The 26,704-nt window shown below is 46.2% G+C and overlaps 1 protein-coding gene across 3 annotated transcripts in view; it reads right to left on the reverse strand.

Annotated features, from left to right (window-relative positions):
- The window catches only part of NHSL2 (NHS like 2), a 637,228-nt gene extending 627,920 nt beyond the window's left edge, over positions 1-9,308 (reverse strand). For all 3 annotated transcript variants that reach the window (XM_044305807.1, XM_044305803.1, XM_044305805.1), the window contains exon 1: positions 8,807-9,308. In XM_044305807.1, the coding sequence (XP_044161742.1) occupies positions 8,807-8,870 (64 nt within the window). In that variant the 5' untranslated portion in view covers positions 8,871-9,308. The remainder of the gene's footprint in view (positions 1-8,806) is intronic.
- Between the last annotated feature and the right edge of the window lie 17,396 nt (positions 9,309-26,704).

Consider the following 26,704-nt stretch of genomic DNA (forward strand, 5'->3'; position numbering starts at 1 on the left):
TCATAACCCAAGAAGTAACAGAGGGCTTCATGCTAGGACCTTTCAAAACCCCCCCATTCGCCACATGGCGCACCAACCCCATTGGCATTGTCACTGGGAAATCTTCCCAGAAACAGAGGCTCATCATCGACTTGTCGGCGCCACACGGATCAGCCAACCCCAGTCTCAACTCCCTCATTCCCTCGGAGGAATTCTCACTGCAATACACCACCATAGATCACACCATCACCGCCATCATACAAGCAGGGGTCGGAGCATGGCTCAGCAAAACCGACATCGCCAACGCCTTCAAATTGCTACCGATTCACCCTACACTGTGGAACCTTGGTTCGGAGACTATTATTTTTCCTCCCGGTTGACTTTCGGATCCTAGAGTAGCCCGGCCATTTTTTACACATTTGCAGAAGCATTATGCTGGTTGCTTTTAAACGTAGCAAGGTGCCTGATGGTATTGCATTACCTTGATGATTTTCTACTCGTGGAGGAAAACACCTCCCCCCTCCAGCCTCAGAGCCACCATCAAGCTGTTCAAGGAACTTGGGGTACCCATCTCCACCAAGAAAACAGAGGGGCCGGACACGGTCATCACCTTCTTGGGTATTCAGTTGGATTCAGCCTCAATGCAAGCCAGTTTGCCATCCGGAAAGATTCAGGACATTCTCGCCCACATAGACAACTACCCTCAACTCGGCACCTGCAACCGCAAAGAACTACAGTTCTTGCTGGCCTCCCTGAACTTTGCCATGCGTATCATACCCCAGGGTCGCTTGTTTATATCATGGCTTCTGCACCTCTTCCCTCTTTTCCCACACGACTCGCACAGGTTGTCCCTGGATGCCCACGCTACGGCAGATCTGGGCATGTGGAAGAGATTTCTGTCCACCTGGAATGGCAGGAGCATGTTCCTCCCTCAGCTATCGGACTCTTCCCCTTTTATCTGGTCAGATGCGGCATCTACCACAGGCTTCGCGGCCATTTTTGGGAACGATTGGCTGTGGGGCAGCTGGCCTTCTGCAGTCCGGGATTTGGAAGGATTTTCCACTACCTCAGCTCTTTTCGAGATCTATCCCATCGTGGCGGCTGCCGTGGCGTGGGGTCATTTATGGGCAAACATGTCGGTCCGATGCTATTCAGACAACCAGGCGACCTGCCAGATCATCAACAAAGGTCGTTCCAAATCCCTCACAATCATGAGGTTCCTGCGGAGACTTACTTGGTTGGCAGCTTGCAATAATTTCTTCTTACACTGCTTCCATGTCCCGGGGGTGTGCAATTAGGCAGCTGAAAATCTGTCTCGCTTCAAATTTCAGGCATTTCATCAGGCTCTCCCGTCAACGACGCCCACGGCCTCCATCGCTCCATCATTTCAACAGCTCATTCTGGATTAGAAGTCATCATGCGGCATAGCCAGACATTGTCCCGATTAGCACTATCAGACAACACACACAGAACATACAACAGAGCGTTCACACTATTCAACAGGTTCCTGTTGGAACACAACATCACGCACCCATTTGTCATGACTTCTCTTCTGGGGTTTGCTTCTTTCTGCCACCTTAAACTCAAAATGTCATACAACACCATCAAACTATATCTCACCGGCATTCAACATCATATGCTAATCATACACCCCAACAACATCAGTTTCATGGCCTCGCACCAGATCAAAACCATACTCAGAGGTATTCAGAAGATGGAACCCGCACGTCCAGCCCAGAGGCTACCCATTAACAATCATATTTTCAAGGCATTATCCGACTTACTAGACGCCAAGCCTTTTGAAGCAGATACCAACTCCATCATCAAAACAGCAATTTACTTGGCCTTCTACGGATTCCTGAGGCCCGGGGAATTCACAACAACCTCCACGACCCAAGCCACACCTTGTCTTCTTGTCTCCCACTTGGCGAAACACATGGATCATTACATCCTGACCTTACCTCACTCCAAGAGTAGTCAGCACTTACCCGTCAACATTTCATATTACCCCACGCACAACAGATGGTGTCCAGTCAGGGTTCTGGATGCTTACAGACAACGTCACAAGTTTCTACCCTCTCGACCGCTACTTCAACTACATGGTTCGGTACTCACCACCACCACCTTCATGTCCCATGTCAGGTCATCCCTCACACAACTGGGCCTCAACGCAGCCAACTACTCAGGGCACTCCTTTCGCATTGGAGCTGCGTCCACGGCCTCCAGTGCCAACATCCCTACTCATGTCATCAAGAAATTGGGACGCTGGAAGTCATCCGCTTACTCGCGAAACATTCCCAATCCAACACAAGAGTTAAGAGATGCTTTCCAAAACATGTCGGGTTGAGCTATTCATGTATATTTGACTACAATAAACTGGTCATTTCCATTTTTGCCATCTTCTTTCTCAGGCCTACCTCATCCTCGCTTTTGGCACAGCACAACCGACTGCGCTTATTCCCTGCTTTCCTAGGGCTCTTCACTGTACTACCGTAAGCGCCTAACACAAGTGTTAAGGCAATTTGCCTGGATTTGTGGGAGGGGCTGAGGCGCCTCCAGCCTATTTAGGGCACTCCCCTTACCTGGCTCCTGCACCGTCTGAGGTTTGAGCTTTGACCCTCCCACCACTCCACTCTTTCACACTCATTTCTTCCATATCTTTTTCCTTGGGTAGGCCCTCTTCTTTCTCAGGCCTACCTCATTCTCGGTTTCGGCACACCACAACCGACTGTGCTTATTCCCTGCATTCCTAGGGCTCTTCACTGTACTACCGTAAGCACCTAACACAAATATATATATATATATATATATATATATACACACACTGAACAAAAATATAAAACGCAACACTTTCGGTTTTGCTCCCATTTTACATGAGCTGAACTCAAAGATCTGAAACATTTTCTACATACACAAAAGACCCATTACTCTCAAATATTGTTCACAAATCTGTGTTAGTGAGCACTTCTCCTTTGACAAGATAATCCATCCCACCTCAAGGGTGTGGCATATTAAGGTGATGATTAAACAGCATAAATATTGCACAGGTGTGCCTTAGACTTCCCACAGACAACTCTGAAATGTGCAGTTTGATCACACAGCACAATGCCACAGATGTCGCAACGTTCGAGGGAGCATGCAGTTGGCATGCTGACTGCAGGAGTTTCTACCAGAGCTGTTGCCCGTACAATGAATGTTCATTTCTCTATCATAAGGCATCTCCAAAGGCGTTTCAGAGAATTTGACAGTACATCCAACCGGCCTCAGAACCGCAGACCACATGTAACCACACCAATCCAGGACCTTCACCTGGATGCTAGGCGGCTTGCTGTCAAGGTATGCGGTTGCACCTTGCTACGTGTGTTTAAATGTGTTCACTTTCTTGGTTTGTTGTGCATGGGTTTTAGTTGTGTGTACACTTCCCCTTTAAGTGACACTTACCTTGCCTGGTCTTGAAGGGTTAACTCCTTTCCTAGTATGTGTGTGTGGGTGTGGCTGCTTGGGCTATTTAGCTCCTGCTGGATGCCTGTAGCTGAGGGGTACTCCAGCCATGCTTTATGCTGGAGTCATCCTCCTGGTCTTTATATGCCATCTATCCAGTGAGAGCCACCCTTGTGGTCATAAATATATGTATGCTGTTAAGAAGATGTTTTTATGCTCTTTATATTTATTGCAGCTATGGGTGTCCTGGGTGCCCGTGTGATTTGTGTGTGTGCTGTGTCCTTAATGTTTGTGTGGACATCAGTACTTGTGCACGGGTTCCAGTCAGCGTGTCTGTGGCAGGTAGGTGTAGTACTGGTTTAACTCACCTGCCATATCCATATGCTGTATATGTTTCCCCTCTCCTTGCTCCTTGGCCAGTGAGACTCCTGTCCGTCCGTGTCTAGGAGGAACAGGTTGTCTTACCCTGCTCCTAGTCCAGGGATTTCCTGAGGACTAGTAGGGACCCATCTGGGTTGGCTCATACGGTTAGGAGTCAGCGTCAGAATTAGGGATGAGCTAGGAGGTTACCTGCTCCCTGATCCTGTTGTTCTGGCCTAGCAGCTACCCTTATCCTATTGACATCTCACGGTTGAGGGTTTCCCCCACCATCATCCGTGACATTTGCATAACCAAAGAATTTCTGCACAAACTGTCAGAAACTGCAAGGGTCCGTCGTAGGAAGGCGCAAGGGTCAGTCATTGACAGAAGGTATGTGTCACCGAGGTTCCAGGCCTCGGTGAAGTAAGAGTCAGTATTTTCAGGTGTCAACGGCAGCTAATGCTGATTGACACTTTGCCATTTCAGTATGGCTGTATAGCTGATCCGGGACGGCTACTACTGGGAGTAGTCAAAGTGCTGTGTGGGTTACTACTCCCACGTTCCAGGCCGGGTTTTGACTCGCCTATAAAAAAAAAAAAACAGCCGACAGTGTCAGCTAGGAGTGATTACCTCTCTCTGACAGAGGAGCTCTGGCAATCGCTGGTGTAGGAACTGAGCCCTGTGCTGGGCTGAAAAGCTGAGACCTGTGTGTTGGGAGAGCAGGCCACCTAAAGCCTGCATTTGGACTGCTGGAGGCAGAACCGCCGATAAGGTGACGTTTTTTGTTATGCACGAACTTTCTACTTGGTGTGGACAAACACCAACCCTGCAAAGAGTGTTTTTTTTTTTTACCTCATGTGTGAATAAACACGGACATTTGAATTACGAACTTGTACTTTGCCACCCGCTTATCTCAACTACCAGAGCGAATCCCCACAATATATATATATATATATATATATATACACACATACACGCACGTATACTGTACTTGTACAATTCATTTCTGTCTATTGTCTGTTCTGTATTCACAGCCAAATGCCTGAACCATTAAACACCAAAGTTGGCAAATGGGTATATCAGGTGTCTTGGAAGGTTTTTGTAAAGGACTCTGTAAGACTACAGCTGCCAAAGAAGCAATTCTGCCACCACTGTACCCCTTAAAGCACGGATCTCAAACTGCGGCCCTCCAGCTGTTGCAAAACTACAACTCCCAGCATGCCCCGACAGCCTACAGGTTTCAGCCTACAGCAGGGCATTGTGGGATTTGTAGTTTTGCAACAGCTGGAGGGCTGCAGTTTGAGATGCCTGCCTTAAAGAAAAAGACCAGCCATCTTAAAAGGTTCAGAACCATAAGGGCTCATGCACACGGCCATTGCCCCTTCGTGGCCCGCACTTGAATGGGTCCGCAAACCCGGAGTTGCGGTGGGGAAGCACGGATCCGAACCCCATGGAAGCACTACGGAGCACTACTTTTTTGCAGTGCGGACCGTCAGTTGCAGATCACAGACCCCTTTTAAGCAATTTGCGGTCCACAGCAAAGGCCCGGCCACCACACCATCGTGTGCATGAGCCCTAAAGCTCATGCAAGATAATGACAGCTAGGTATTCACTCATTTATGTCAAGAGACTTTACTGCTGTAGAAAGGGTTAATTGCTTTCAGCACTAGCCTCAATTTGAGACAGATTTGCCACCTGGATCAAAATTCTGCACCCCTCATCCTGGAAACTGCAGAATGGAATAGCATGTCTGTAGTTATTTGGAAAGACTACAAAGTGTCCTTAGAAGGAAAGTCAGGAACTACTGCTACCATCATTGTTGCTGCCCATACACAGTTCTTGGGAGGAGACTATACTGTGTGCCTTTTTCTGCTATATATAATACTATTCCCACAGATTTAGTAATGAAAGACTTAAAGGGGTTACCTCATGATTATTGTAAAAAAAAAATGTAAATCAGACATGATTAGTACATGACAGTCTCTTTCTCACCAAGCTACAACCAGTCCTGTACCTCACATGAATCCAGAGATTACCCCATTCATTGCTCTGCTAGATTTATATCAAGCTGACAGCTCGGGGGGTGGGTCTTTTCGCTGGAGTTCTCTCCCTATAACAGCTCAGGAGGCCGTCGAACGATAAAACTGAGCATGTGCGGCCTTCTCAGTGAGCAGGACAAAGAAATAAAAAAAACTAACTGCAGGTGGCGTTATAAAGATACATTTAATTGGATAGCTCAGTGGCTAGACAAAGATTTTAATTACATGCAATTACAAAAGTATTCAGATCCAGGTGGTGGTTTGAAAACTGTAGAATATTGAAGGGACAACCCCTTTAATTTAATTCATCCAATAGGCCTGATTACTGATTCCATCATCCATCCAACGGTATCTTTACTCCTGCCTTGCACTCTGCCAATCACTTAATATCAAGGGCAACTCAAGTGCCATCAGGTAGTATCCTGAGGAAAGAAAGGGTCCACTCTCCATTTACTGCCATGGCCCAGGGAGAGCCAGGTTGAGGACTGCCACAGTGAACTGTCAGTACTATTACCATCACTATAGCCACTACCAAGCCTTCCATCCTCACCTCCCCTGTGGGTCGCTGCATATGGCCTAGGCACAGCTTGGGCTACTTTCACACTTGCGTTTTGGCTTTCCGTTTGAGAGATCCGTCATGAGCTCTCACAAGTGGTCCAAAACGGATCAGTTTTGCCCTAATGCATTCTGAATGGAAAAGGATCTGCTCAGAATGCACCAGTTTGCCTCTGATCAGTCTCCATTCTTCTCTGGAGGTGGACACCAAAATGCTGCCTGCGGCATTTTGCTGTCCGCTTGACAAAACTGAGACAAATAGATCCATCCTGACACACAATGTAAGTCTGTGGGGACGGATCTGTTTTCTCTTACACAATAGAAAACGGATCCGTCTCCTATTGACTTTCAATGGTGTTCATGATGGATTTGTCTTGGCAATGTTACAGATAATACAAACGGATCCGTTAATGACGTATGCATGCGGTTGTATTATTGTAACGGATCAGTTTTTGCTGATCCATGATGGATCCGTCCAAAACGCTAGTGTGAAAGTAGCCTTTGTTCCATTGAACTGAATGAGGCAGAGCTGGGACACCATGCACAGCCACTATCAAATGAACAACGCTCTGCTTGGAGACTGCAGCACTCTCCAGTGAGCACCATGGCTTCTTTAACCCCCCCCCACCACCACCACCACCACCACCGATCTCATATTGATGACCTATGCTAAGGTTAGGCCACCAATATAAAAACTCTGGAAAATCCCTTTAATGAGTACATAAAGATCCACAGTATGCATTGATGGTGGGTGCCCAGAAAAAAAATATTTTATGGGCCTTAGGCACCCAGGCTGACACAGATATAACTGAATAATGGATTAACAAAATTTGTAACAACTTTGTGGAAGATGGCAAAATTTAAGCCACATTCATAAAGTGCTGTTTTGGCTCAGTTTTTGAAGCCATTTTGTGGCCAAACCAAGAGTGGGGGAAAAGTATAACGAAAAGCCTGCAGTAAGTATGAGAACAAAGATTCTTGGTTTGTTTTACAGCATATATGAAATTAAGGGCACATCTATTAAGACTGGCGTTTTAGACACCTGTCTAAATAAGCCCTATACCTGGCGCTGGACCGGCCTGTACATATCTTTGGCGGATCCACTGCTGCTTCTTAATGTAAGACAGCTTCCTAGCTGTCTTACATTTAGACAATTTTCTACACGAGACAGGCCTGTTTTCTCCTCTGTAAAAGTAGTACTCCCATTCTCTGGCCTGTTAGAAATGTACATGGTATACATTGTAGTGAAGGTAATTTTCCTATCTGTTACTGTATTTGTGAGTTATAACCTCCCTTCTGATGCTTAGCTGTGTCATGTGACCAGCACTCTTATCTCCAACTGACACAGAACAGGAAGTCATATGCTCCTCTATTAATTCCTATGAGACTGAGAGGCTCCTATTGGAATACATAGAGAAACTGACTTCCTGTCCACACATACATCAAAGTGTTGGTCACAGGACACAGCTGAGGATCAGAAGAGAGTGAATGACTCACAAATATAGTCACTGGTAAGAAAATTACATTTACTATAGTTTACATCATGTACCTTTCTAAGAAGTCAGAGAATACATTTTTTTGTGGGAGTGCTTCTTTAAAATGGGCATTCCCATCATATAAAATGGGGGCATATCGCTAGGATATGCCCCTATTGTCTGATAGGTGCACCTACAAGGAAAACAGAGTGGGGAGAGCTGTGGCACGGCCCCTGTTCCAATTCATTTCTATGGGGCCGACGGAAATAGCTCAACCCTTTTTGGCGGCACCATTGAAATGAATGGAGGGCGGCTGCGCATGTGCAGTGCGCCCTCCATTCATTTCCCTTCTCCATTCTCGTTGTAGGTGCGGGTCTCAGAGGTGGGACCCACACCTATCAGACAATGGGGGCATATCCTAGCGATATACTCCCGTTGTATATGATGGGAAAACCCCTTTAACTTATGCTTTAGCGTGAACAGTTGCTGTGCATGTTTTTCTGCTGACTGCAAAACAATAGATCAATCGATGCTAACCAATCTACTAAATGCCAAGTGAAATGAATTAGTGAGCTTATACACTGTAGCCCTGTTTGTAATCTAGAAGTTGTGCTATATTAGGTAAAGCCAATGAATTAAGCGGGTATAGGTGGACACACATCATCTGGAGGCAGAATTCTAAACATGTCATGCTGCGGCCTCCATAAATGGTACATAGGCTGCATGATCATGCTGTAATATAAAGGTTATCAATAGGGAAAAGCATATGAGAATACAAGAGCAGCAGCATTTTACATTATCATATTTTCACACCTACGACAGTATTTAAAATAGCTTTCCACACAAGAGTCTGCATTAATCCACCTCGTGTCAGTAAGATATTGGCAGCTTAACTACAGTCATTGACATCCAGATTTGAGGGTAAGGTTGGGAATGGAGCAAGATGAAGACTTGTACCTGTTGCCGGCTGCATTCTGTGATGCTTCTTGCTCCTCTGTTTGTGCGGTGAGTTCCCCATCATACTGCAGCAGGAGCGTGTCTTCTCTTTTCCTACCCTTTTTCCTTCGCTCCCTCTCTTCCCCTCCAGGTATTTACATCACCTCTGTCTGTCTACAGGCTGCACCATCATTCCCTCCCTCTCAGTTCCTTCCTACCCTCCAATCCCTTTTCCCTCTATCTCTTATTTCTCTGTCACGCACTTTTCCTCGTTACCCTATTTAACCACACAATGTTATCACCCCCTCTCTCTCCCATTTTTTTGTTTTGTTTTTTTGCCTCCTGCCTTTCTAAGGATATTTCATTTCACCCATATCCAGTTTCCTGCTCAGTATTTCACCCATTAATATATTTGCTTGTCAGTCACATTCACTTTGTTAGCAGCCCACCTTCCCTCTTTCACCTGTTTCTCAGCCCTGGTTCCAACCACCACCTCCTTCTGCTGTCCCTCTTTCTTTCACCCTCACCCTGCAGCCAACAAGCAGGCAGGAATGGTCTATTTGCAGTCCCCTCCCTGTGTATCTCACTGCTTTATTCTGTGCACATACGTCTCTCTGCTGACACCCCTCCTCATATCACCACTGCATACAGTTCACTCCCTCCCTGGCTCAGTCTTCTCACTACCCCTTTCCTCTATCAAGCTATACCACACAACATGCATCAGTGTACATGCCTCCTCTATGTTCTTTCCCTCACATCGTGTTCCCTTTCCTGCGCCATTCAGGTTCTGTCTGCCTCATTTCACCTCTCCCTTATGAATCTTCTTCTAATTATTTTTCCTGTCTTCTTTGCTCTACCCAAAAGTGGATGGTTCTGCCGCAGGGATGTGCCTCGGTGATGCTGAAGTGAGCACAGTCGGGAGATGCAGTCTGCTCAGTCTCTGTGCTCTGTCTCCCTGTATATTAGAGTATTTCTTTTCTCTTTTCACTTACTCTTTCTCTCCTCTCCCTACATTTTACAGCTTGCGTATCTCAGTATGGAAAAACATGATTCTAACAATATAAGTCCCCTACTAGTGAATATCAGAAGGACAGACCTCTTATATAGAGTTAAATGTTGAACATCACATATTCATACGGTAATATGACATATATTTCACATTATTTGTTGCATTAAAAGCTGGTCATTGTACATACAGTGCTGACAGAGACAGACTTTGCAGGGATACACTATTGTGACAAGGGTTCTGGTAAGGCTAGTTTCACAATAGTCGTAAAATCACCTGGCAGCCTTCTTGCACCGGTTTTTGCCTGGCAAAATCTCAGCACCGGAAACAGGCCGGATCTTAGCTGGGTCCCATTATAGTCAATGGGCTGCGGCAGGGAGAGGAAGTATCCGGCCTTGCCAGATATGATGAACTCCAGCAGGCTGTTCCTCTGCCAAAATAGACAGACAGATTATTATAACCTAACAGACAATTTTTATTTGATTCATAAGTATTTAGGAGGAAAATCTGAGAAATGTCACAAATTAGAGTTCTAAGAAAAGTTGCTCCAGAACTCTCTTTTTTTATGGGGAATTATTTACTAAAGCAGACATGTCAAGAATGGTGACAGGGCCTCTTTAAAGCTACGATCATTTAAATACTGATAAAATGCTTTGAAATATTTAGTATTCCAAAGCAGTATAGCCTGATAGTGGCTTACACCTGTGGCAGACCTAGGGACTTTTCTCAAGCCTATGTCATGCCATGGTAATCAGTATGCATAAACTTGGTCACCATACTTCCCAATGTTTAAGTTGGTAAAATCAGGACATCCAAAATCCCACCCTGAGAACACCCCAGCTGCAACCAGAAAAGCCCACTTATGAGCAGAGTTATCATTAGCCTTGCCTATTTTTGGCCCGGGACAGTCTGAATTTGTTGGGACTGTGTCTAAAAATCGAAGACAGTCCCTGCAAATTTGGGATCAAGGATCACTGAAACGTCCATGGGCTTACAGAGGAAGCTCTGTAAATACCATTGATCTAAGGGGTTAAACAGGCAGCATCGGAGTAAATCACAGTTGCACTCCTGCTGTGATATTTGCACATGGCTTAGTGGTCCCGTAGATGCATTTAAATGTACATGTTGCTTCAAATGCCTTAATTTATAATGCATGTGAACAGTGGCGTACAGTAACGTGCCAAGGCAGGGGGTTTGGGGTTCGCCCCAGGTGCCAGCTTTCAAGGGGGTGCCAGATGCAGTGAGTGCTTCCATCAATACAGTTGGAAGCACTCAATACTAGAGCACCAGGGAGCTACTGTGAGGGGGCGCAGTGTTTTAAAGGCGGAGATGTGCCGGAGAAAGGACCCGCCCCAGGTGCCAAACACCTTAGATATACCAGTGAATGTGTATGTACACATACACTACGTGCAGAATTATTAGGCAAATGAGTATTTTGACCACATCATCCTCTTTATCCATGTTGTCTTACTCCAAGATGTATAGGCTGGAAAGCCTACTACCAATTAAGCATATTAGGTGATGTGCATCTCTGTAATGAGAAGGGGTGTGGTCTAATGACATCAACACCCTATATCAGGTGTGCATAATTACTTTCCTTTGGCAAAATGGGTCAAAAGAAGGACTTGACAGGCTCAGAAAAGTCAAAAATAGTGAGATATCTTGCAGAGGGATGCAGCACTCTTAAAATTGCAAAGCTTCTGAAGCGTGATCATCGAACAATCAAGCGTTTCATTCAAAATAGTCAACAGGGTCGCAAGAAGCGTGTGGAAAAACCAAGGCGCAAAATAACTGCCCATGAATTGAGAAAAGTCAAGCGTGCAGCTGCCAAGATGCCACTTTCCACCAGTTTGGCCATATTTCAGAGCTGCAACATCACTGGAGTGCCCAAAAGCACAAGGTGTGCAATACTCAGAGACATGGCCAAGGTAAGAAAGGCTGAAAAACGACCACCACTGAAAAAGACACACAAGCTGAAACGTCAAGACTGGGCCAAGAAATATCTCAAGACTGATTTTTCTAAGGTTTTATGGACTGATGAAATGAGAGTGAGTCTTGATGGGCCAGATGGCTGGATTGGTAAAGGGCAGAGAGCTCCAGTCCGACTCAGATGCCAGCAAGGTGGAGGTGGAGTACTGGTTTGGGCTGGTATCATCAAAGATGAGCTTGTGGGGCCTTTTTGGGTTGAGGATGGAGTCAAGCTCAACTCCCAGTCCTACTGCCAGTTTCTGGAAGACACCTTCTTCAAGCAGTGGTACAGGAAGAAGTCTGCAAGGTAAGAAAAACATGATTTTCATGCAGGACAATGCTCCATCACACGCGTCCAAGTACTCCACAACGTGGCTGGCAAGAAAGGGTATAAAAGAAGAAAATCTAATGACATGGCCTCCTTGTTCACCTGATCTGAACCCCATTGAGAACCCGTGGTCCATCATCAAATGTGAGATTTACAAGGAGGGAAAACAGTACACCTCTCTGAACAGTGTCTGGGAGGCTGTGGTTGCTTCTGCACACAATGTTGATGGTGAACAGATCAAAACACTGACAGAATCCATGGATGGCAGGCTTTTGAATGTCCTCGCAAAGAAAGGTGGCTATATTGGTCACTGATTTGTTTTTGTTTTGTTTTTGAATGTCAGAAATGTATATTTGTGAATGTTGAGATGTTATATTGGTTTCACTGGTAAAAATAAATAATTGAAATGGGTATATATTTGTTTTTTACTAAGTTGCCTAATAATTATGTACAGTAATAGTCACCTGCACACACAGATATCCCCCTAAAATAGCTAAAACTAAAAACAAACTAAAAACTACTTCCAAAAATATTCAGCTTTGATATTAATGAGTTTTTTGGGTTCATTGAGAACATGGTTGTTGTTCAATAATAAAATTAATCCTCAAAAATACAACTTGCCTAATAATTCTGCACTCCCTGTATGCCTACATGCACTAAAGGCTTAAAGGGGTTATCCGTTAGGATCACAGCATCTTATGACAAGGTAGCTGAATAAAATAACTACAGTCATGCCTACTAGTGTTGATCGAGCACCAAAGTGTTCGGGTGCTCTGGTGGTAGAGTAGAACACTTTGGGAGTCAATGGGAGAACCAGAGCATTAAACCAGGCACCCCCTGCTCTGAAGAGGGGAGGGTGTCTGGTTCACACGAAAAGGTCAGAAATTGATGGAAACCCCACCGAAATGGTTCGGGAACAGCATGGGGAGGATGTCTGCATCTTGGACTCCCAGGTCGCTGCTGGGAACGATGTTGTCCGAGTAGTACGCCACTTTTACAGACTGACAATAATACGCACAAAACTGAAGATAAAATCGATTTTAGAGGAAAAATTGTTAGGAAACATTCTTTCCTGTATATTTACTTGTATATATAGTGCAAGTGCTGCCAAAAATTACAAGGAAGAGGCACTCCGATACAACCTGTATATCACATAAAGCAGGGCTCGACAAATCCCAGGCGCCAGGTTGCCATGGCGATCAGGAATTTTGGCCTGGCGCCTGCTTGAAAGTAGGCCCAGCACACCAGCAGCCGGGCGCAGTATCACTAAGTTTAGAGTAGATGCGGCGTCATGCAGGAATCCGCGTCTACTAGGCCTGCCCCTCACGCTTCCCACCACAGACTACAGTGAAGAGGACTGCAACTGGCTCAGGCTGTCCTCGTCGTACCGCTCAGGCTCCTCATCGCTGCGGTGCGTCTCCTCCTCCTCAGAACTGTGACTCTGCGACTGCAGGACGAGGTGAGCTGCTTGGGAGATGTCAGATGGAGACGGGGAGGTGCCGGAGAGGGACGGAGCAGGTAGGAGCCGCTGCTGTCATGGCGTCTGGGGTGCCCCTTACCTTACACATGAGGGCAAATTCTACATATCTTAAGGTGCCAGATACCATCAGTCTCCCCTGACTCCCCCATATATGTATGAACACTGTATGTATGCAGTCCTTTATCTCTGTGCACCCGAACGATGAGTGGGGGGCTGGATTCACAAACTGCATTTGGTATCATGCGCTCGGCGGAGCCTTGAATTTGGAGGTTATACAGGTCTCTAGTATGGAGCCTCTTGGCCTCCCCACACTGCCAGACAGGCTCCATACGTTCCTGTTTGCAGAATTTTCTGCTTCTGAAAATCAGTTCTATTCTTTTGAATGGGGCAGCGAGCACATGGGTTTCTGCTTGCCCCATTTCAGATAAATGGAACTGATTTTCAGTTACAGAAAATTCTGCAACAAAAATTTGCAGCGTGTGGGTTATGATCAGATGTCGGATTTTGAGCGCAGGTTTCAGTGTAACTTGGCTATAGCCACCTCTCATTGTTTCCAATAGGAGGCTGTGCTGCAGATTCTATGTGGCCCAGGGTTTTGCCTCACGGTTTTTAAGAGCCCGCCTAAAATGTACAGGCACCTTGTTCTTGGCACTGTACCCTCACAATGGAATTAACCCTATAGAAGATCTGCATGAAAACCCAGAGCAGAAACCCAATCCATGATGAAATCTGCTGCGCATCTGACGGCAGAAACAGCTGCTGTGGGTTTTCACGCGGACCAACTGTAGGTTTAGCTCCATTTGAATGGAGCTAAACTGCGAGCATACTCCCACTGTGGCTTTCTGAGTGCGTGCGGAAGGGCCAAAAATCCTTGGCCACGTGAACTGTGGCCCAGCCTCCTATTGAAAATGGTGGGAGGCCATTTCAGTGCATGTTCGGTCCAGTTTTCAGCACCAGATCTGCGCCCCAAAATCTTTCTTCTGAACATGCCCTAATACGCGGGTGGCAAAGTGGGATGTGGTTAGTTAGATTAATAAAGCAACCGGATTTGTCACAAACACAGTCGTATACCAGCAGGAGGGGGTGTCACATTTCTACGGAAGTGTTCTGTGTAAGGGGCAACGTACAGCGTTTGGTTAACTTGGCTGCTGTTACGGCAGTGCAGACAAAACAAAACTGGCAAACGTTTGGAGCATTGATTGGGGAAATAGTCGTTTGTCTAGTCATTTTCCATCAGCAGAAACCGAGCATGAAGTCATATCTGCAAATAGTTTGGGTATAAAACCAATGCATTTCCCACAAACGTCTGATAGATTTTCATGATGGAGAAATGTCAGTAATGTTGTGAACTCGTTATGGTGACTGGTGAGGTGCTTCCGCTATCCTTCATGGGTCATGTTATTTGGTACTGGGCAGCCACAGGGAGATGCTATACTATACGGGGAGAGGGGGACCCACAAGGAGATGTTACTTATTAGTCCGATGTGACAAGTGCAAGTTCCTTGACCGATTTAGCAGGTTTTTTAAATCTACTTTGGCATCTTAGAAAGCTAATGGGCAAAAGCCGAGAGGCAAACGTTTATGTAAACCTGTGTGCATCTGTAAAGAAACACATCAGGGTTACTAACAAGAAGGGGTGCAGTGCTTTTAAAAAAAATAATATATATATATATATATATATATATATAATTTTTGGGGAGACCATGCCACTAAGTAATAACGTACTAAAATACAAACATCTTTCTTTGGGACTTCAGAAAATGAAAATAAGTTAAGATCATCAATGCAGCAAAAAAGTTTAGGTGATTTGTTAATGATTAACATGAATGGACCATCTGTGAAGGAGTTTGATCCGGCAAAGGCTGTTTTGGTACTTGGTACTTTAATTCCAAAAATAGGCATGTTCATGGTCACAAAAAGCCAAGTGGAAAAAAAATATCTATTTCATTAAAAAAATCTGGTGTGTCACATCATAATATTGTCATTATCTTGTTGTTTGGTTCTAGACTTTATATGTTAATTTAAAAGGTGTTATTTTTGTCGCTGAAAATAAGGCTTTATAAAAAAGGTTTAAAAAACTTTTTTAGCTGGCTCCTAGATTCCAAGGAAATTTGTCAAGCCCTGACATAAAGGAGGACCTCACTGATTCACATTGTGGTACAATTGGTCAGGTAGTGGGACTCCTACACTCATAAAGCCTATGCACTAAGTGAAAGGGCTGCCAAAAATTGCAAGGAACTGACACTCCAATACACCCTTTATTACACATAAAGGAGGGCATCATACACACCCTTGAAAAATTATGATTGATGGCCTGCTGGTGACCCTCAAAAACACTAGGGGCGAGGGCCTGCTGCTGATCTGACCATCTAAAACATTATGGATGAGGGTATGCTGCTGATCTGACCATCTAAAACATTAGGGGTGAGGGTCTGCTGCTGAGCTGACCCTCTAAAACATTAGGAGCGAGGGCAGCCTAATAAGCATGTTGATATCATGGAGGAAGACGAGAAAAGGAAGATTGAACCATATACCCTTTTTTGTGGTGGAAGGGGTGCAATGGAATACAGTGTATTCAATACACCATAAAAGCCACATTTAAAGTGCCTTTATGTTCAGCCGCTTTCCTCTGGTGGAGTAGAGAAGTCAGGGGCAATCCAGACTTTGTTCATTTTGCTAAGAGTCAACCTGTCAGCATTTTCCATTGACAGGCGGATGCGCGGATGTGCAATACCTTCTGGTATCGCACAATTTTGCTAGTCCTCTCCACCACAGGAATGGCACTTTGTTCATCCTTCTCAACCCCCGCTACAACCAGTAATTGGTGTTGGCCAAAATGCGTATAACGCGAGGGTCACAGGAAAGGCAGCATAACATAAAGCCAGCCATGTGTGCTAGAGTCCCAACAGACAAGACTTCGCTGTCCTCATGAGGAGGATGACTCTCAATTTCCTCATCCTCTTCTTCGGTCGATCCAAGCTGAACAGATGGAATAAACCTGCTATGGGTACTACCTTCTGTAGCAGAAGAAACCATAGACTACTCTTCCTCTTCTTCTGGTGGTCTGGCTATCACCCAGTGTCTTCCCCCATGTCCACCTCTTCTACATGCAAAGCATCCACCTTCATTGTGAGCCGCTAGCATTTCAGTAGACACAGACGTGGGATGGTTATGCTGATAATAACGGCATTGCCGCTCACCATCTGTGTTGATTCCTCAAGGTTTCTAGGTCAGACATCCATGCCCACTCGTCACTTGTGAAGAGCGGAAGGTGACTGGAAAGGTGACGACCATGTTGCAGCTGGTATTCCACTACTGCCCTCTGCTGCTCACAAAGCCTGGCCAACATATGGAGCGAGGAGTTCCAGCGTGAGCTCACGTCGCACAACAGTCGGTGAGCTGGCAATTGCAAGCGCTGCTGCAAAGTTGCCAGACGGCAGCAGCTGTGGATGACTTTCGGAAATGTGAAGGTGCGCCGCGTGTGTGCACCTTCACCAGTAGCTCAGGCAAATTGGGGTAGGTTTTGAGAAACCGCTGAACCACTAAGTTGAACACGTGGGCTAGGAATGGTATGTGTGTGAGCTTGCCAAGCTCCAAAGCCGCCACCAAGTTACAGCGATTATCAGACACAACCATGCATGGTTGTAGGTTGAGTGGCGAGAGCCACATCTCAGTCTGGTCCCTTATATCCTGCCACAGCTCTGGTTAGCCCTTCTGAACTACTGTTAGCAGCTTATTGCTTAAAGCTTGTGTGCGATCCAATCCACGCTCATATTGTAAAGACGATTTTTTTTTGCAAAGGCTGTTATGTTCCATGACAAGCAACCGTGCCGAGAATTCACTTGACATGTCAAAAACCGTTTAGTATCCATACTCATTTAATTTTAGCACTTTAAATATAACATATTATAGATATAAACAATAACATTGTTTATATTTATTGTTTATAAATATAAACAAAAACATTGTTTTTTTTTTTATAAAATTAGTCTGCTTCTATATTGCAATATAGCGAATATTCTAAAATTAATAAAACAGTTCACAAACATAGGATAGTTGTATTGTATACACTGAACACTTTAGAGATTAGAGACATTTAGAAAATCGCAACACGCGACTAATAAATCGCATATTAATCACGTTAAATACACATTAAGGAATATTCGATTTCGGCGAATGTAATACGAATATTCAAACGAATATTCGCAAAATAGAATATGGCACCTCACGCTCATCACTATTCGGTCGAACATTGCGATGCTCGAGTCAAAATGGTGTTCGGCCGAACATTCTCACCCAACACTAATGCCTACCTTTGCCTTCATTTAGAGTCTTGCTGTTTTCTTTGCTACTCTGAGAAGACAACAATAAGGCCTCTTTCACGCGGCCGTTGAGGGAAAATGTGCGGGTGCGCTGCTGGAACACCCGCAATTTTTCCTCGCAAGTGCAAAACATTGTAATGCGTTTTGCACTCGCGTGAGAAAAATCGGCATGTTTGGTACCCAAACCCGAACTTCTTCACAGAAGTTCGGGTCTGGGATCGGTGTTCTGTAGATTGTATTAATTTTCCCTTATAACATGGTTATAAGGGAAAATAATAGCATTCTGGATACAGAATGCATAGTACAATAGCACTGGAGGGGTTAAAAAAATAATAATTTAACTCACCTTAGTCCACTTGCTCACGTAGCCGGCATCTCCTTCTGTCTTCATCTTAGCTTTGTGTAGCAACAGGACCTGTGGTGACGTCACTCCGATCATCACATGATCCATCACCATGGTAAAAGATCATGTGATGGATCATGTGATGACTGTGACGTCACCAAAGGTCCTTGTTGCTACACACAGCTAAGATCAAGACAGAATGAGATGCCGAGCTGCGCGAGCAAGTGGATTAAGGTGAGTTAAATGATTATTTTTTAACCCCTCCAGCGCTATTTTACTATGCATTCTGTATTCAGAATGCTATTATTTTCCCTTATAACCATGTTATAAAGGAAAATAATAATGATCGGGTCCCATCCCGATCGTCTCCTAGCAACCGTGCGTGAAAATCGCATCCGCACTTGCTTGCGGATGCTTGCGATTTTCACGCAACCCTATTCATTTCTATGTTGCCTGCGTTACGTGAAAAACATAGAATATAGAGCATGCTGCGATTTTCACGCAACGCACAAGTGATGTGTGAAAATCACCGCTCATGTGAACAGCCCCATTGAAATGAATGGGTCGGTATTCAGTGCGGGTGCAATGCGTTAAACTCATGCATCGCATCCGCGTGGAATACTCGCCCGTGTGAAAGAAGCCTAATAGTAACACTAACAACTGATCACTGGTATACAGAACTATAACAAACCAGCTGGACTGAACTGGTACAATTAGATTTACATCTTGGTATATAAAATCTGAACTTGGGTATCAAAAGGTATCTATCCAATTGATACTTATGTAACAGCCTACATCTTTTTTATTATTGCGATAACTGCTTAAAAAATTACTGGTCTTCAAGTCTACTACATTAGATTCTGGGAAAACAACAGCATATCTATATTATAAATAGAGAAGGTAGATTCCACCATTAATATTCCTAGGTGTGTATCAAGTAATATACCTATCGGAAAATGATCTATATTACGGTACATCAGACAATCCAGACAATTAGCAGTAGCGCCACTGAGACCCTAGCACTACTATAAATGAAATAATAATAACAGGGTTTTCATAGCTTTTCAAGCTATTAGATTTTTTTGATTTTTTTTATACTTGTTTTCACGTGGTGCAGTTCATCGGCATTTTATGTATAAGGATATTCTTTAGGAGGTTATCCAGGAATGGATAATGATGACCTATCCTTAGGATAGGTCATAATTATCACATAGATGGGTGTCCGAGTCTTGGCACCCCTGTCAATCATCAATTTCAGGGAGCCACCGCGTTCACCGGATCTCTGGTGAGCGCAGACAGCTCCGAACAGTTCTCCAAGCACAGCACCGTACATTGTAAAGGGGATGTGGTTGGTATTACAGCTCAGCCCCATTTACTTCAATGGGGCTGAGCTGCAACTAGGCCAAGTAACCGATGTATGGCGACATCACATGACATAGCAAGAGTCCATGGAGCCCATAGAGCGCAGGCCTCTTCTAACAGCTGATCGGCAGGGTCTTGGGCGGAGGTCTGATATTGGTGACTTATTCAGAGGATAGGTCCCCAATGTTATTTACCAGTTAGTGTGCACAGTCTGGGCTCAGGTTCAATTGAACCTGAGAAAATGCCAGTAATTACAAAAGTAAGGGACAAACTTTGGCTGTTTATAGATCCTGGCTTAGTCTGAGCTATTAATGGTAAAAAAATAAAAATAAATCCCCCAACATGTTACACCATAAAACCGGCACCACCAGGGGTAAAGAGCCTTGCTAGGATAGGTGAACCATCATTTTTAACCAAGAACCTGTGAAACAATCATAAAAGGAAACTGGCAATTGATATGGCATATGATGCAGGGTTGATAATGGCAGTCACCAATAAAATATGTAGAAAACCCCCAAGAAGGAACCTAAAGATGAAGGTATTGGGTAGCCATACCTTCTTTTTTTGGGTAGCCATACCTTCTCCCCCCCCCCTTCCCCCTTGGTAAACCCTGACCATTGAGACTGCCTCTTGTTTGCCCCTTACTTTGGTAATTCCTAGTAGGGATGAGCGAACTCGAACTGTATAGTTCGGGTTCGTACCGAATTTTGGGGTGTCCGTGACACGGACCCGAACCCGGACATTTTCGTAAAAGTCCGGGTTCGGGTTCGGTGTTCGTCGCTTTCTTGGCGCTTTTGTGACGCTTTCTTGGCGCTTTTTGAAAGGCTGCAAAGCAGCCAATCAACAAGCGTCATACTACTTGCCCCAAGAGGCCGTCACAGCCATGCCTACTATTGGCATGGCTGTGATTGGCCAGAGCACCATGTGACCCAGCCTCTATTTAAGCTGGAGTCACATAGCGCCGCCCGTCACTCTGCTCTGATTAGCGTAGGGAGAGGTTGCGGCTGCGACAGTAGGGCGAGATTAGGCAGATTAACTCCTCCAAAGGACTTCACTTGATTAATCGATCGATCTGCAGCTGTGCATCATTGAGCTGCTGAAATTCAAATGCTCACTCACTGTTTTTAGGCTGCCCAGACCATTTGTCAGTCACTTTTTTCTGGGGTGATCGGCGGCCATTTTGTGTCTTGTGTGGTGCTGCGACCAAGTGCATCCAAGCTGCGACCAAGTGCATTTAACCCTCAATGGTGTGGTTGTTTTTTGGCTAAAGCCTACATCAGGGTGAAGCTGTCACACCAAGTGCATTTAACCAGCAATAGTCTGTTCATTTTTTGGCCATATACTAAATCAGGGGCAAGCTGCGCCTGTCACCAAGTGCATTTAACCCTCAATGGTGTGGTTGTTTTTTGGCTAAAGCCTACATCAGGGTGAAGCTGTCACACCAAGTGCATTTAACCAGCAATAGTCTGTTTATTTTTTGGCCATATACTACATCAGGGGCAAGCTGCGCCCGTCACCAAGTGCATTTAACCCTCAGTAGTGTGGTTCGTCAAGCTGTGACACCAAGTGCATTTAACCAGCAATAGTCTGTTCATTTTTTGGCCATATACTACATCAGGGGCAAGCTGCGCCCGTCACCAAGTGCATTTAACCCTCAGTAGTGTGGTTGGTCAAGCTATCACACCAAGTGCATTTAACCAGCAATAGTCTGTTCATTTTTTGGCAATATACTAAATCAGGGGCAAGCTGCGCCCGTCACCAAGTGCATTTAACCAGCAATAGTCTGTTCATTTTTTGGCCATATACTACATCAGGGGCAAGCTGCGCCCGTCACCAAGTGCATTTAACCCTCAGTAGTGTGGTTGGTCAAGCTATCACACCAAGTGCATTTAACCAGCAATAGTCTGTTCATTTTTTGGCCATATACTAAATCAGGGGCAAGCTGCGCCCGTCACCAAGTGCATTTAACCAGCAATAGTCTGTTCATTTTTTGGCCATATACTACATCAGGGGCAAGCTGCGCCCGTCACCAAGTGCATTTAACCCTCAGTAGTGTGGTTGGTCAAGCTATCACACCAAGTGCATTTAACCAGCAATAGTCTGTTCATTTTTTGGCCATATACTAAATCAGGGGCAAGCTGCGCCCGTCACCAAGTGCATTTAACCAGCAATAGTCTGTTCATTTTTTGGCCATATACTACATCAGGGGCAAGCTGCGCCCGTCACCAAGTGCATTTAACCCTCAGTAGTGTGGTTGGTCAAGCTATCACACCAAGTGCATTTAACCAGCAATAGTCTGTTCATTTTTTAGCCATATACTACATCAGGGGCAAGCTGCGCCCGTCACCAAGTGCATTTAACCAGCAATAGTCTGTTCATTTTTTGGCCATATACTACATCAGGGGCAAGCTGCGCCCGTCACCAAGTGCATTTAACCCTCAGTAGTGTGGTTGGTCAAGCTATCACACCAAGTGCATTTAACCAGCAATAGTCTGTTCATTTTTTGGCCATATACTAAATCAGGGGCAAGCTGCGCCCGTCACCAAGTGCATTTAACCAGCAATAGTCTGTTCATTTTTTGGCCATATACTACATCAGGGGCAAGCTGCGCCCGTCACCAAGTGCATTTAACCCTCAGTAGTGTGGTTGGTCAAGCTATCACACCAAGTGCATTTAACCAGCAATAGTCTGTTCATTTTTTAGCCATATACTACATCAGGGGCAAGCTGCGCCCGTCACCAAGTGCATTTAACCAGCAATAGTGTGGTTATTTTTTGGCCATATCCCAGTCTAATTCTGTCACTAAATCCATACCGGTCACCCAGCGCCTAAATACTAGGCCTCAAATTTATATCCCGCTAAATCTCTCGTTACCGCTGTCCTGTTGTGGCTGGGAAAGTTATTTAGTGTCCGTCAAAGCACATTTTTTGTTCTGGGTTGAAGTACAATTCCCAATTTAGCAATTTCATAATTTAGTGGTTTCTGCTATATCAGAGCTATTTGAAATCTATCCCTAAAAGGGTATATAATATTCAAGGTGCACATAGGGTCATTCAGAATAACTTCACACACACGCTACTGTGCATTTCCAAGTCTAATTCTGTCGCTAAATCCATACCGGTCACCCAGCGCCTAAATACTAGGCCTCAAATTTATATCCCGCTAAATCTCTCGTTACCGCTGTCCTGTTGTGGCTGGGAAAGTTATTTAGTGTCCGTCAAAGCACATTTTTTGTTCTGGGTTGAAGTACAATTCCCAATTTAGCAATTTCATAATTTAGTGGTTTCTGCTATATCAGAGCTATTTGAAATCTATCCCTAAAAGGGTATATAATATTCAAGGTGCACATAGGGTCATTCAGAATAACTTCACACACACGCTACTGTGCATTTCCAAGTCTAATTCTGTTAGTAAATCCATACCGGTCACCCAGCGCCTAAATACTAGGCCTCAAATTTATATCCCGCTGAATTTGAATACAATACATTGGGCCAAATAATATTTTTGTTGTTGTGGTGAACCATAACAATGAGAAAAACATCTAGTAAGGGACGCGGACGTGGACATGGTCGTGGTGGTGTTAGTGGACCCTCTGGTGCTGGGAGAGGACGTGGCCGTTCTGCCACATCCACACGTCCTAGTGTACCAACTACCTCAGGTCCCAGTAGCCGCCAGAATTTACAGCGATATATGGTGGGGCCCAATGCCGTTCTAAGGATGGTAAGGCCTGAGCAGGTACAGGCATTAGTCAATTGGGTGGCCGACAGTGGATCCAGCACGTTCACATTATCTCCCACCCAGTCTTCTGCAGAAAGCGCACAGATGGCGCCTGAAAACCAACCCCATCAGTCTGTCACATCACCCCCATGCATACCAGGGAAACTGTCTCAGCCTCAAGTTATGCAGCAGTCTCTTATGCTGTTTGAAGACTCCGCTGGCAGGGTTTCCCAAGGGCATCCACCTAGCCCTTCCCCAGCGGTGAAAGATATAGAATGCACTGACGCACAACCACTTATGTTTCCTGATGATGAGGACATGGGAATACCACCTCAGCATGTCTCTGATGATGACGAAACACAGGTGCCAACTGCTGCGTCTTTCTGCAGTGTGCAGACTGAACAGGAGGTCAGGGATCAAGACTGGGTGGAAGACGATGCAGGGGATGATGAGGTCCTAGACCCCACATGGAATGAAGGTCGTGCCACTGACTTTCACAGTTCGGAGGAAGAGGCAGTGGTGAGACCGAGCCAACAGCGTAGCAAAAGAGGGAGCAGTGGGCAAAAGCAGAACACCCGCCGCCAAGAGACTCCGCCTGCTACTGCCCGCCGCCATCTGGGACCGAGCACCCCAAAGGCAGCTTCAAGGAGTTCCCTGGCATGGCACTTCTTCAAACAATGTGATGACGACAAGACCCGAGTGGTTTGCACGCTGTGCCATCAGAGCCTTAAGCGAGGCATTAACGTTCTGAACCTGAGCACAACCTGCATGACCAGGCACCTGCATGCAAAGCATGAACTGCAGTGGAGTAAACACCTTGAAACCAAGGAAGTCACTCAGGCTCCCCCTGCTACCTCTTCTGCTGCTGCCGCCTCGGCCTCTTCCTCCGCCTCTGGAGGAACGTTGGCACCTGCCGCCCAGCAAACAGGGGATGTACCACCAACACCACCACCACCACCTCCGTCACCAAGCGTCTCAACCATGTCACACGGCAGCGTTCAGCTCTCCATCTCACAAACATTTGAGAGAAAGCGTAAATTCCCACCTAGCCACCCTCGATCCCTGGCCCTGAATGCCAGCATTTCTAAACTACTGGCCTATGAAATGCTGTCATTTAGGCTGGTGGACACAGACAGCTTCAAACAGCTCATGTCGCTTGCTGTCCCACAGTATGTTGTTCCCAGCCGCCACTACTTCTCCAAGAGAGCCGTGCCTTCCCTGCACAACCAAGTATCCGATAAAATCAAGTGTGCACTGCGCAACGCCATCTGTGGCAAGGTCCACCTAACCACAGATACGTGGACCAGTAAGCACGGCCAGGGACGCTATATCTCCCTAACTGCACACTGGGTAAATGTAGTGGCAGCTGGGCCCCAGGCGGAGAGCTGTTTGGCGCACGTCCTTCCGCCGCCAAGGATCGCAGGGCAACATTCTTTGCCTCCTGTTGCCACCTCCTCCTTCTCGGCTTCCTCCTCCTCTTCTTCCACCTGCTCATCCAGTCAGCCACACACCTTCACCACCAACTTCAGCACAGCCCGGGGTAAACGTCAGCAGGCCATTCTGAAACTCATATGTTTGGGGGACAGGCCCCACACCGCACAGGAGTTGTGGCGGGGTATAGAACAACAGACCGACGAGTGGTTGCTGCCGGTGAGCCTCAAGCCCGGCCTGGTGGTGTGCGATAATGGGTGAAATCTCGTTGCAGCTCTGGGACTAGCCAATTTGACGCACATCCCTTGCTTGGCGCATGTGCTGAATTTGGTGGTGCAGAAGTTCATTCACAACTACCCCGACATGTCAGAGCTGCTGCATAAAGTGCGGGCCGTCTGTTCGCGCTTCCGGCGTTCACATCCTGCTGCTGCTCGCCTGTCTGCGCTACAGCGTAACTTCGGCCTTCCCGCTCACCGCCTCATATGCAACGTGCCCACCAGGTGGAACTCCACCTTGCACATGCTGGACAGACTGTGCGAGCAGCAGCAGGCCATAGTGGAGTTTCAGCTGCAGCACGCACGGGTCAGTCGCACTACAGAACAGCACCACTTCACCACCAATGACTGGGCCTCCATGCGAGACCTGTGTGCCCTGTTGCGCTGTTTCGAGTACTCCACCAACATGGCCAGTGGCGATGACGCCGTTATCAGCGTTACAATACCACTTCTATGTCTCCTTGAGAAAACACTTAGGGCGATGATGGAAGAGGAGGTGGCCCAGGAGGAGGAGGAGGAGGAGGAGGAAGAGGGGTCATTTTTAGCACTTTCAGGCCAGTCTCTTCGAAGTGACTCAGAGGGAGGTTTTTGGCAACAGCAGAGGCCAGGTACAAATGTGGCCAGCCAGGGCCTACTACTGGAGGACGAGGAGGACGAGGATGAGGAGGAGGTGGAGGAGGATGAGGATGAAGCATGGTCACAGCGGGGTGGCACTCAACGCAGCTCGGGTCCATCACTGGTGCGTGGCTGGGGGGAAAGGCAGGACGATGACGATACGCCTCCCACACAGGACAGCTTGTCCTTACCCCTGGGCAGCCTGGCACACATGAGCGACTACATGCTGCAGTGCCTGCGCAACGACAGCAGAGTTGCCCACATTTTAACCTGTGCGGACTACTGGGTTGCCACCCTGCTGGATCCACGCTACAAAGACAATGTGCCCACCTTACTTCCTGCACTGGAGCGTGATAGGAAGATGCGCGAGTACAAGCGCACGTTGGTAGACGCGCTACTGAGAGCATTCCCAAATGTCACAGGGGAACAAGTGGAAGCCCAAGGCCAAGGCAGAGGAGGAGCAAGAGGTCGCCAAGGCAGCTGTGTCAATGCCAGCTCCTTTGAGGGCAGGGTTAGCATGGCAGAGATGTGGAAAACTTTTGTCAACACGCCACAGCTAACTGCACCACCACCTGATACGCAACGTGTTAGCAGGAGGCAACATTTCACTAACATGGTGGAACAGTACGTGTGCACACCCCTCCACGTACTGACTGATGGTTCGGCCCCATTCAACTTCTGGGTCTCTAAATTGTCCACGTGGCCAGAGCTAGCCTTTTATGCCTTGGAGGTGCTGGCCTGCCCGGCGGCCAGCGTTTTGTCTGAACGTGTATTCAGCACGGCAGGGGGCGTCATTACAGACAAACGCAGCCAATTGTCTACAGCCAATGTGGACAAGCTGACGTTCATAAAAATGAACCAGGCATGGATCCCACAGGATCTGTCCGTCCCTTGTCCAGATTAGACATTAACTACCTCCCCTTCACCATATATTATTGGACTCCAGGGCACTTCCTCATTCAATCCTATTTTTATTTTCATTTTACCATTATATTGCGAGGCTACCCAAAGTTGAATGAACCTCTCCTGTGTCTGGGTGCCGGGGCCTAAATATATGCCAATGGACTGTTCC

Source organism: Bufo gargarizans, chromosome 9 (genome assembly GCF_014858855.1).
Source record: "Bufo gargarizans isolate SCDJY-AF-19 chromosome 9, ASM1485885v1, whole genome shotgun sequence".
In the NCBI taxonomy this organism is placed as follows: Eukaryota; Metazoa; Chordata; class Amphibia; order Anura; family Bufonidae; genus Bufo; species Bufo gargarizans.